General features: G+C 38.2%; 1 protein-coding gene across 2 annotated transcripts; it reads right to left on the bottom strand.

Annotated features, from left to right (window-relative positions):
• Positions 1 to 5,665: 5,665 nt before the first annotated feature.
• On the bottom strand, positions 5,666 to 9,469 carry LOC141612110 (uncharacterized). Of its 2 annotated transcripts, none has more exons than XM_074430824.1 (3): positions 9,022 to 9,469; positions 7,200 to 7,260; positions 5,666 to 5,940 (listed from the first exon to the last, which is right to left on the bottom strand). In XM_074430824.1, the coding sequence occupies exons 1-2, from the start codon at positions 9,376 to 9,378 to the stop codon at positions 7,231 to 7,233; spliced, it is 387 nt and encodes a 128-aa protein (XP_074286925.1). In that variant the 5' UTR covers positions 9,379 to 9,469; the 3' UTR covers positions 5,666 to 5,940; positions 7,200 to 7,230. The 2 variants fall into 2 exon arrangements, with proteins under 2 accessions (XP_074286925.1, XP_074286926.1); XM_074430825.1 differs by having other exon boundaries at positions 7,196 to 7,260; positions 9,022 to 9,466.
• Between the last annotated feature and the right edge of the window lie 3,790 nt (positions 9,470 to 13,259).

Here is a 13,259-nt window from a genome sequence, read left to right as displayed (position 1 = left end):
AAGGTTGGAGTATTACCACTAATAGTAGTTGGCATAAAGGAGGTCGCATTTGGGTTTTGTGGAAACCTGAGCTATTCATAGTTAATGTCCTAGCCTATAATGCTCAATATATTCACATGAGAGTGACTTCTAGGACTGATGATAATAGCTTTCTTCTTACTATGATTTATGCTCATAATGACTTATATGAGAGAGTTGAGCTTTGGAATTTCCTGAAGAATATTGCTATGACTTGTAATGAACCTTGGCTCTGGGCTGGGGACTTTAACACTGTGCTGAGCCCAGTGGAGAGACTTGGAGGACATACTTCTGAAGCTGAAATGCAACATTTTCAGGATTGTGTATCTCAGTGTTGTGTTGAGGACTTGCAGGCTACCGGGGCTATGTTCACATGGTCTAACAAGTAGAACCCTGTGGATAGAGTATACAGTAGACTTGATAGGGTGATGGGTAATAATGAATGGATGATGGAATATGGTGATTATTTAGCTCATTTCCACCCTGAAGGAGTGTTTGACCACTGCCCTTGCACAATTGTTAACAAGAAAGCTGACATTGGTGGAAGGAAAAGCTTAAATACTTCAACATGTGGGGGAAATCTGAGTTTTTTCATGATTGTGTGAAGAAAATATGGTGTCAGGTTTACCAGGGGACTAAAATGTTCTTTGTTGTTAAAAAGTTGAAAGCATTGAAGCCTCGCCTTAAAGCTCTTAATAAAGATGGCTTTTCTGATATTGAGAATAGCACATCTCTCACTGCTGTTCTTTTGGAAAAAAAATTCAGAAGGATTTGGTGGACCATCCTGGTGATATGGAACTGATGCAACAGGAGATGGTAGTGGCTACTGAGTTGAGGGACCTGATGACAACCAGGGATAGCTTTCTGATTCAGAAAGCTAAGATTCAATGGTCTCTTGAAGGTGATTTGAACACTGCTTATTTTCATAACTCAATCAAAAGAAGAATGATGCAAAATAAGGTACTAAGCATTGAGGATAAGGATGGTAGGAACTGTACTGAGGGGTCTCAAATTCAGCAGGCATTCTTGGATTATTATTTGGATCTTTTGGGATCTCATAAGAGCACTATTCCTGTTAATGATAGGGTAGTCAGACTGGGGGAGTGCTGCAGTCCTGCTCATTGGGAGGTGCTGAATAATGCTGTCACAGCAGAGGAAGTTAAGCTACACTTGTTCAGTATCCCTAAGGATAAGTCCCCTGGACCTGATGGCTTTACCAGCCAATTTTATAGGGATGCCTGGGACATAGTTGGCAATGAGGTTTGTGCTGCTGTTTTAGACTTTTTTTAGAGTGGTAAGCTGCTCACCCAAATCAATGCTACTATGATTACTCTCATACCTAAGACTGACAGACCAACTAATGTAAAACATTTTCGACCTATTGCTTGCTATAATGTCATTTACAAGACTATTTCGAAGATTCTGTGTGCTAGATTGGCTGTGGTTCTTCCTGACATTATAAGTAGGAATCAGGGTGCTTTTATTCATGGAAGAAGTATTTTGGAAAACATCCTTATATGCCAGGATCTGGTGAGGATGTATAACAGAGGTAATGCTTCTCCTAGATGCATGTTTAAGATGGATTTACAAAAAGCCTATGATTCCATTGAATGGAACTTTATAGAGCAGATGTTGACAGCCTTGAACTTCCCTGCAAAATTTAAACATCTGCTTATGACTTGTGTGAGGACACCTTACTTCTCACTTCATTTGAATGGCTCTCATTTTGGATATTTTGCTGGAAAAAGAGGTTTAAGGCAAGGGGACCCCATTTCTCCCTTGCTCTTTACAATTTGTATGGAGTACTTGTCAAGGGTCCTGATGTATACAACTCAGAAATGGTTCTTCAGATTTCACCCTCTTTGTAGAAGCCTTAAATTGACCTATTTGCTGTTTGCAGATGATTTGTTACTCTTCTGTAGAGGGGATGTTAGATCTATTATGCTGTTGCTTCGAGCTTTCTCTACATTTTCTGCCACTTCTGGACTGGTGGTGAATGAGGCTAAGTCTGAAGTAGTTTTTGTTGGGGTTACTGCTGACCTGAAACATGATATTTTACAAATCTCAGGTTTCCAAGAAGGATGTCTACCCTTTAAATACTTTGGCATACCTATCCAACCTGGTAGACTCACAAAGCAGGATTGTAATATTTTGGTGGAAAGGATTGTAACCAGGATAAGAGGGATTGGGGCTAGGAAGCTTAGCTATTCAAGCAGACTGGTTTTGATTAATTCTATCCTCAATACTCTTCATAATTACTGGGCCTCCATTTTTCTGATTCCTAAAATGATCATAAGGAGGATTGTGGCTATATGCAGGAATTATTTGTGGGATGGGGGCACTGAGTACCACAGGGCTCCTCTTGTGTCTTGGTCCACTGTTTGCTGCAGTAAAAAATCTGGAGGATTGGGTGTGAAGGATGCTGAAAAATGGAACATTGCTACTTTTGGGAAGTTTGTAAATTGGATCTACACTAAAGCTGATAGACTATGGGTTCAATGGATTGGTCATATTTATCTGAAAGGGTCTGACTGGTCTACTTATGTGCCTCCTAGTGACTCCAATTGGAATTGGAGGAACATCTGTAAGATCAGGATCAAATTGAATGGTGGTTTTGTGAATAACTGCTGGGTAGCTGATCCTAAGGGCTACTCAGTTTGGTCTGGTTATACTTGGATACAGGATCAACACCCACATGTGTCCTGGTATTCTGATGTCTGGGATAGATGGAACATCCCTAAGCATGCCTTTATAGCTTGGTTAGCCTCTCATAAGGCATTCAATACTAGAGAAAAGTTATATGCTAATGGGATCTGTGACTCAAAGGATTGTGTGCTGTGTGAAGCTGGCATTGAAACACATTCCCATCTTTTTGAAGAATGTTTATATAGCAAGCAAATTCTGGGACAGATAGAGACCTGGCTGCAACTTAAATTGTACTCTGATAGGAGGTGCTCTCAATTGCAGCAACATATTGGCAGAATGGCAAAGTTGGCTCGCCGGGTGACAAAGATCCTGGATGGAGAGAAACAAATGTCGAATGGACTTGCAGCTAACAATGCCTAGGAATATTGTGAAAGATTTGAAGAGACTGATTCATGCTCGAATCAGTCAGATGATCCAACAACCTGTTACTAGTCAAGATCAGCAGTGGCTTTCTAGTCTAGATATCCTACTTTAGCTGTGGCTAGTATTAGAAATTTTCGTAATGATGTAATTGACTATTATCTTTTTGATTAATGAAAACCTCTCACATTTCACCAAAAAAAAATAAGAAGAATGGAAAAACTCCTAAATTTGCACGACTCTTAGTTAGACAAGTCAAAAGTGAACCCGATCCGAAAAATCGATCGAAACCCGCCCGGAAATAACATGAACCCGAAAATGACCTGCACATTTAGGGACAAGACCCGTCCGACCTGTAAATGAGTAAATTTATTGAAACTTTGTATTTAAAGCAAATAAAACTAATCTAAAATTTCAATTTTTTTGAGATAATGTATACTTATATTTATTTTAAAGCTTACTTTACCACATGATTAATTAATCAAATGATTAGCATATAGATGTAGTCATTATTTGTCACGGATTGTTCAATTCAATACTTCATATAGCCTTGCAATATTTTGAATATATGAGGAAAAAAATGTTTATTCTACTAATATCATATATCAAATTAAATTAGATAACTTAAAAATTAACAATAACTAAATGTTTATAATTAAAAATTTTTTAAAACAATATTTGTAAAAAGGCGTTCATTTGACCTGTTTCCGACCCTAACCCGGCCTGAAACCCATACAAAACCCGTATTTTACAAACGCGAAATAGACTCACCCGTATTTTACCAAATCCTAGACTCACCCGTATTTTACCAAATCCTGAAATGACCGGCCCGAAACCCGCTAACCTAATCCGTTTGACATGTCTACTCTTAGTAAATGATGACTCTGAGTAAAACCAAAAGACAACGTTCTAATCTAGTACAAATCACCCTAATCAAAGGTGGAAATGTTAGACGAAATAGTCCAACCTAAAAGTTATAAAAAACAAACTCTCGTCGAAGTTTTACATAACCCCTTACGAGATCCCAACAGCTCTTTTTTCAAGAACTCAAAGATCTCCATCTGGGGAGCCTAAATCGCCTCACTTAGGCGTAAAAACAAATGTAAATTTGTCTTGAGGACCAATTAGCTTGACTTATACCGGAGAAAACTCCACCTTACTTTCACACTACCATCATTATACAAATTCACCAAACCCAAAATCGTGTCAACTTCAAGTCCTGCTGATACCAATTGTTGTGCGGAAGTGTCGATACCTCTTGTTGGGCCCCTATTGCACCCGCGTCCACGATTCATAATAGTACGATATTATCCATTTTGGACTTTGCACCAAGTTCTCACGGATTTACTCTTCGACTCTTTTCCAAAAGGCTCGTACTATTATATGTTGTGGACACTTATAAAGATAACATTTTACCTTTACACTACCCATGGGTTTTACATCCTAACAACCGAGACGAAAAGAGTAAATAGGATATATAAGTTTTTTGATAATCCCTTAATTCTAACTTTTATTCTATCTATCTAATTTAACCCATCTTGAATTTCAAATGTATATATCCATCTAAACAAGAATTTGGTGATAAACAAAAAACAAGAAGATTTATCGTCGGTTGAGAAAAGACAAGGCATCGAAACGCGTGAAAGGATAACAAAAATAAGAATGGTATGACAAAGGCATGGCCCCTCCTTTTGTACGTAAAAAAATGCTCCCTTGTTAGTGGAGCATACCGGTTTTTGTCTTTGACCACCACTTCTTCCTTCAACTTCTATATAGGGACTATAGTCTATAGGAGTAATATGCTTTGTTCATGCATAAGCGTGTGGTCCCCTATACTTCCAAATTTTGTGTTATAATTGAGGTTGAGGTCGTTTGAATTTGGGAGATAATAGCATTTTCACTGAGGAAGTACTTACAATTGTTTTTCAGAAGTAAAAAATACAAGCTACATGCTCATCGCATTTCTAGCTAATCGATGAGCAATCTTATAATAACGAAGAAGATGATGGTTAAAGGAGAGACGAACATGAACATGAACATGGCAAGTGAAGTAGTGTACTATGGACCAATACTCTCATGTTATTGAGTAACGTATATGGGCCTATGGGGTCATCATTTGGCCGGTCTAAATTAGAATTACCTAAAATAATATTTACAATTTTATATAAGAATTATTGCTTGCGCATTTGTTCCTTTCAGAAAATAACAGGTACAAACTCATGGTTACTTAACCCATCCGAAAATGTCACTCTGATCATTAATTTGTCATCAATGAGATCAGATGCGTTTAGACATTCAAATTCTCTTAAGTTTAAGACGGCCGTAAAATAATATGTATAAGACAAAAACATAATGTACAAGAAAAAAGTAAAAGATTTGTCTTATATGCTCAAGTGGATGATATATCGGTCTTAAAGTAGACTTATTGAGAAAGAAAAGGGGCTGTGTGGAAAAATGAAAAAGAAAAATTTGTTGCATCGCTACAAAAATGGTTAGCCTAACCTGGATGAACTATCAGCAGGACTTGAAGTTAAATGCATCATTAGGAACATTTTTTCCAGAACCAAACTGGAAACTCAGATGAACTTATAACGGTAGTCCATATTGTTTTGATAGGTCACTCATTTATGCATAAAAGTCAAGGAGAGCGGTAACCAAAGTTATAGCATCAGACAGCAACCACAAAGTTATCGCTACACAATTTTCAGGAATCAAAAAGTAAACCACCTAGAATAAATCTGTGCCACTGCCTGTTGCAGTTGTTGATCCTTGAATTAGTTCGCCCAAACAGACCATGCGAATTCGGGAAGCTAATGACCCTCATCTTCTACAGTTGAACATTATTTATCTCTTCCCCTGCCAAATTGCTATCAAAGTCAGAATCTAAAGTAGCAGTATGAAGTGCTTGTTGGCCCTTGCCGATACCCACACCCTCCCTCCCCCTACGACAGTAGAGTAGCGGCACAAACCTACAGCTCGAAAGAACAATGGGGTGGAAATCTATGGACATAATGGCTTTCTAAGCCACCTACGTTGCTAGTAAAAGGAAAACAAGAAAGGCCAACTTGGTTTACCCATAGAATTCAGCCAAAAATACTAGTACTATTACTACTGTAATATGTGGATTTTACTAAATGCTCCTAAAAGCAAGTAACAATATTTAGCAAATTTTGAACAGTAAATCAAAACTCCGTAATACCAAAGGAAAACTAAGAAGCAGCAACAACCAAGTCCATATATACCGCCATGCTGTTGAGATGTTTGGAGACCAAACGTGGGTTATCTATACTAAGCTCCTCATTAAATTTCAACTTTCACGTATGTGGGTTATCCATACTAACCTCATTAAATTTCAACTATCAATTCAGTGTCAACACTCAACAGAATAGACATACCAAGAGATTATCAACGTATCCTAAAATCACCTTTGCTTGAATGGGTGTAAATTGTAATAGACTTAGTCTTATAGATGCGCCGCCGTTAAGCTACCTATTAGAAGGATCTTGCAATGCACAAATAGGTGACTCCCACCTCCCAACTCACATGTATTCCCAAGCATCACTCCTGTCTCTTGCTAACCAAGATGTCCGAAATAGGAGAGCACAATGAAAGGTGTCCAAAACATCATCCAACCCTAACCACAAACTGAAACACAAAGCATAGACACATGGCACCTAAGGTTTGATGTTTTTCATACAATCATACATCTAATAAGAGTATTAACTACGACATAAACAATCCTCCTCTCTTATACCGTTCCCAGCATGCACAATATCACAAAAAAAACCTTGTGTGGACTACGAGAGGACTATATGGTTCCTAAACGCAACGAAGATGATACAAGAGGATGTCGACAAACAACACTTAACAATAGTAATCACCACACTGGCTTCTAGTCTTCTACCATAGAATACCAATAATTAACAAGAGTAATTATACATCAACCCCCTCAAAAACCACAAACAATTGTTTCAATTTTGTGAATTACTATTGTCACCATTGCAACATATCATTAATTTATTCCAAAACAGAATATAAGATGACCAGCAATCCAAATATTCAAAGTAGCGCAAAGGAGCAACAAACAATAGAACCACAAATAAAAGAACACCTACTACATCGCGGAAATTCGGCTGAAAAGAGCGGTCACTGCTTTTTTTCCTCGGCTCTCCTAGGCTGCAACATAAAATAAAACAAGCATCAATTAAGATTAAAAAAACATGCATTAATTAAGTTACATCAAACAAAAAACAGCAATCAACATTCCACATTCACTAGTGAAAAAACGAACAATAAACGCATTGATTAGAATACATCAAACAAAAAACGACCAAAAGCAACAGTCAACATTCATCAGCCTGAATGATGTGAGAGAAAGTTGGAGAGAATTGGTTTGAATTATCTGCAGGTCTTTCCTTTGGCAAGGTCAAGAGAATTCCAACTCTCCATTTGGTAGCTTGGAGGAAGGTATGTCATGCAAAACAAAATGGAGGTCTGGGAATGATTGATCTTAAGAGGCGGAACATAGCAGCCTTGGGAAAGTATGTCTGGTGGATCTCACATAAAACTGACCACCTGTGGGTAAAGTGGATACATTCCATTTATTTAAAGCAAAAGAGATGGCTGGATTATACACCTACGCTATCTGCTAGTTGGTCATGGAGGAAGTTATGTGAAGTTAAAGACAAATTGAGAGATGGGTATCATGGACAATGGTGGGTCAGGCAGGGGAATGAATATTCAATACAACAAGGTTATAGATGGCTTGGCCCTGCTGAGCATAAGATGCCCTGGCACACTTTCATTTGGAACAGCTGGAGCATCCCCAAACACTGTTTTATTCTCCCTCCGTCCCGGTCATTTGTTGTCCTTTGGTTTTGGCACAAAGACCAAGGAAAGGGGAGGGGGCCAATTACTAAATGACAAGTGGAATGAATTGAGTGTGAATGATCAAATTACTCATCAAATTCATTCTTAAAATAGAAAGGACAACAAATGACTGAGACACCTCAAAATGGAAAAGAACAACAAATGACCGGGACAGAGAGAGTAGGTGGTTAGCTGTCCAAAATAGAATGCTTACAAGAGACCGATTATTTAAAATGAGGATATTCAATGATCAACTATGCTCATTATGTGGTAGTGAGCATGAGACTCACAACCATCTGTTCTTCAATTGTTCTTTTAGCAAGAGATGCCTCTGTTTCCGGAATGCTCTGTTTGGCATGAAAATACCTGCTACTGGTTTTATTAATTGGTGGCTAAAAGCAGGATGAGAAGTTTGGTGAGGAAGGGGATGGTGGCAGCTAGTATACAGGCTCTTGTATACCACATTTGGTGGGCTAGAAACATCAGCAGAATTGAATTCAAGGTTCCTAGGCCAGAAATTATCATTGAGTAGATTAGACCATAGTTAGTTCTGGGATTTCAATCTAAATATAATAGTGAGGAATGGAGTCAATATAAGGAGTGGCTACATTGATAGTTTACTGCTAGAGGATGAAGATAAAATTAGTATGATGTAAACCATTTTGAAAGTTTGAGCTTAATATATTCTTACATTTCACCAAAAAACAATCATCAGCCAAATGACGAACAAAAACCGCATTAACTAGATTATATCAAACGAAAAGCAATAATCAACATAAATATCCAACATTCATCAGCCAAAAAAAGGAACAAAAACCGCATTAATTAGCTTAAAATCAAACTATAAACAACAATCAACATAAAATGCAACATTTCTCAGACAAAAAATCGAATTAATTAGGTTAAATCAAACAACAATCAACATAAACAGTTCAACGTTAATTAGCTTCAAATCAAACAATAATCAACATAAAATGCAACATTAATGGGCTAAAAAGCCGCCTGAATTAGGCCAAATCAAACAAAAATCAACATAAACAATTCAACATTCATTAGCTTAAAATCAACCTTAATCGACGGCGGAGGATGATTAAGTTCATCAAGAGGAATAACAACAGGCCAAGCTTCACCAGCATCACGAAACATTTGCTCAGTCTCAAGATACTGTCCTTTATCAAGAATTAAGGATCGAATCGATTGTGCGGAAGTAGTAGAAGCGTCGAAAACTTCATTGACGCCATTAACAAAAGTAACCTTGATTTGCGGCGGATTATCATCAGTTCGACGCTTTTCTTCGACAACGCATGAAGGATTCGATTCTCTTGCTTTCTTCGATGTGCATTGTGCTAAGAACTCCATACATGCTCCTGCTCGTGCATCTAGGGCGTTGAAGTCTACCTTCACTTTTGATAAAAACTTCAACATTTCGCGATTGCTTCGTCTTCGCTCGTGGTTTTTTTTATTGTTGTTGTTGATAGCGTAAAACCCCAATGTTTGTCGTTGTTGTCGCTTTGTTGGGTTTAGTTGCGGAGTAGCCGAGTTTGAAATTAAAGGGTCGGGTGATCCAAATGACCCGATCCATATTTTTTTTAATACTTTAAAAATATTCGGTGCTTTCTCTATATACTCCCTCCATTCAACAATTATCACCCCATTTCTCTAATAAATATGAGGAGTATTATATTGAAGTGGGATGATAAAAGTTGAATGAAGGGAGTACGTAATAGTGGCGTTAGGGAGATTTAATCGGCTGCTCAACCGAGTGAAATTTGAGATTTGTAGTTAAAATTCTTTTATAGTTTACGAGATTAAGCTCAAGACTTACGTATATTTTAGGTGCGATGAACAATTTTTTTTGGGTTAATTTACACTTATTTCTTTTTTGGGACGAGTTATTATATACCTGATATTACTATTTGTTGAGATTTATTTTCCTAGCGTAGTTTCTGCAATGTTCAACTATGATGGATTTGTTCTTTTTAAACTAATAATGTGTGGACATGTCACAGAATTTTGAGAGTTAAAGAAGTATAAAAAGAGTACCGCAATATGTAAGACTTGTGAAGAAAGTAAATTTGTAATTAGGGTTAATGTGCACTCTCTCTATATTTTAATGTTGCTCTTGTAGATATGGCTCCTTAAAATCCAAGTGGTAGTAGTATAGTACACACAAACCATTGTTGCCTCATGGAGTCACGGACTCCTAAAATTTTCGGTTGTAAGGGTATCAATAATAGAGTTTTGTCAACAAAGATTTGTGTACTTTTTAGAGGTTTGTTGACAAACCTCTCTATTGTTGGGAATAGGGGTTGAGGTTCATAGATGAGAATTGTTACATATTTATATACAGGTTTGCGAGATGACGTGGCAAGTGGTGGTCTCTAAAATGTACCCAATGTAAAATACTCTTTTGCGAACTAATTTTTGAGGAATATGACAATCTTTGCAAATTGATTAATCTTTAGGCTTGTTTAAAACAAAAAGTTTATCTTCCACTTATTTGTCACATGATACATCACCAAATTAACAAACTTCTCCAATAACAAACCTATACATAACAATAGATAAATATTTTTAAGGTTCATGTTATGGGACTCACTTCAAATTATCCATTTTTTTCCTCTCATATTAGGAAAATGAGTTAGCGCCACCCGGTGGTGTCCAATCTCGGCGTCACCTTCTCATATGCATCATTTATTATTGGGGTCCTCCATCACATGTTTGTGATGTACCCATTATTATTGGAACCCACACTTATTGCATGTGAAAGGGTGGCGCTAGAGATGGCAATCTGGGCCGGGCTAAGGCGGGCGGCACGGGCACGGCACGAGTCCGGCACGGGCACGACACGGCACGGATGAATAATACTGGTGGCACGGGCACGACACGAACGGGTTTGAGGCGGGCCGCGGCTGCATTTTTTGGAAATTCCCGTGCCTAGGCACGGCACGGCCCAAGCACGGAGGGTCCGGCACGAACCAGGCACGGCGGGCCTGGCACGGCACGACCCGAGATTTGGCCCGTTTCTTAATTATTTAATTAAATTCCATTTTTTAATATCGTTTTTTAATTATTTAATTAAATCTAGTACATTAAAAATACAAGTAATCAACTAATCAAGACATTAAGTACATTAATATTTAATAAAATATATATTTAAATCGTTAATATTCATTATTTATATAAATAAAAGTGTATTTAGAAAAAAAAATACTAAGGTTATTGGGCCGGCCCACGTGCTAGGCACGATTAGCCCATGGGCCAGGCACGGCCCGAGCACGAAATTGGGCATGCCAGGAGCGGGCCGCGGCGGGGATTTGGGTGAGTGGGCCAGGCACGGCACGGCACGGCCAGCCCAATATCCGTGCCTGGGCCGGGCCATTTTTTGGGGAAGGCACGATGGGCCGGCACGCGGGCCGGCCCAGCACGGCCCAATGCCAACTCTAGGTGGCGCCGAGATTGGACACCACCGGGTGGCGCTAACTCATTTTCCTTTTACTTATGTACACCCCAAGCAACAAACTATTTGGAGTAATAGTTAAGGGCAAGGTGAGTAAACACTCTTCATTCCTTTTTTTTGAGGGGCTATTGTTTGCTATTTTTTGTGGTACGAATAAGTGGAAGATAAAACTTTTTATTTTTATTTTTATTTGGAGTATTACACTGGAAATAGCAACCCCAAATATGTCTCCTTAAGGATCGGACGCAACTCATTTAAAGGAATATCTAAGTGCGTAGGAATAGTACTAGAATTTACGCCCCTATTTGCTGGCAAATCCGCAACTCTATTGGCCTCTCTATAAGTATGCTTCAGTTTGACCGTCCAGTGGTCTTCTCTGATCAACTCTTGACATCATTTGAGATAAATTTCAGATTGCTACTTACCAGCTGGTCTTCCATGATGATACCGACACAAGGTGAATTATCCATGTGGATTATTAGTCTTGGCAGCCTAAGAGATTTAGCCCATTCCAACCCAGCGAGAAGCGCAAGTAACTCGGCTTTCATTGACAAGCAAATACCACATGAAAAATAAAAAACCGTGATAAAATTTTCCGTCTCATCACGGAAAATTTCACCACCTCCTGCTAAACCCGGGTTACCATCTATGTTGAGTTGTATCCACCCTTGAATTAACTTTTATAGTGCAAAAGTAGCTCTGTCTAGTTGTATTAGAAAACTCAACCTTATAAGGGCATCCACAAGAGACCCTGGTTGTATTAAACAACGCATTTTAGCACAAAACGATATGGCATAATATTAGCACAAAATCTCATTATAGACGGCACATATCCGTCTATAACTAAAGACGGGCCAAATACAATACCACATTCCTAATAGGACAAGCAACAAGTGGGGTGGTAAGGGCAAAAAATGTCACCATTTTCAAGCTATTTGACCCGTCTTTAACTATAGACGGATATATCCGTCTATAGCAAGACTAGTTGTAATATTAGTGTACCTACAGCTTAGATCGCATTTATGGCGGCCTATCTGTGTTTCAATCGGGTGCTAACAACAACAGCTAGAAGACGGTGTATAACCTACAATCAATGGCCAGGAGCTAAAGCTGAAATTGGTTGGGGAAAGAGGACAATGAAGCTGAGGAAGGTGAGAAGTCTGGGAATTAATGAAAAATACATGCACGTTATGAAATACTACTACTATGAGTTGGCTGATATCTCACCTCGCTCCTAAAACGTAAATGCAAATTACCTTCAATTGTAGGAGGGAGAGGGACTCGTACCTCTAGTCTAGCTTAAAAATATAGTTACCCTAGAACTTGTCTAGTCTTCAAACACATAGTTGCATAATAGAAAGCAATCTTGCAAAGTAGACAAAGCATCCCAATTAGACTACTCTCTTAAAATCAGATTCTTTTGAGCCATATTTCATATAGAAATAACTGAAAACTATGCAAATGCTTATTACGTCAAAAAACTGACCTAACTCCCAACTACGAGTTTTTTAAACAATGATTTTTTTTCCTAATCAAAGATCTCGAAAAAAAATGATCAATTTAAAAATCAAAAAATTACCCTTTCTTAATGTCATAACCAATAGTTATGGCTAGTTAAAGGGATACTAGCGAGAAAATGAAATAGTTAAACGGTACTGAGATAATCGTTTTAAAATTTAAAAGTACCTGTTTTTGGCTTAGTTCCACAATAATACAACACATGTTGCACAAGACTTGTTGAGGGAGACAAACTCTTACCTTTCCCTTCCTGATTTTCCCCCTCCTGTTTAGCAATAACAATAGTACAGAAATAAGATCCAGACATCTACTTTGCAATAACAAAAAA

The sequence above is a fragment of the Silene latifolia genome, chromosome 11, assembly GCF_048544455.1.
Source record: "Silene latifolia isolate original U9 population chromosome 11, ASM4854445v1, whole genome shotgun sequence".
Taxonomy (NCBI): domain Eukaryota; kingdom Viridiplantae; phylum Streptophyta; class Magnoliopsida; order Caryophyllales; family Caryophyllaceae; genus Silene; species Silene latifolia.
Note: the sequence above shows the minus strand (reverse complement) of the source record. Positions and strands in the feature narration are given on the sequence as shown.

Excerpts from the sequence above, each read along its gene's own strand:
- LOC141612110 (XM_074430824.1), bottom strand. The coding sequence starts at position 9,378 with ATGTTGAAGTTTTTATCAAAAGTGAAGGTAGACTTCAACGCCCTAGAT. Across the intron at positions 7,261-9,021 it reads ATCCTCCGCCGTCGATTAAG|CCTAGGAGAGCCGAGGAAAA; the intron begins GTTGATTTTAAG and ends TTTATGTTGCAG.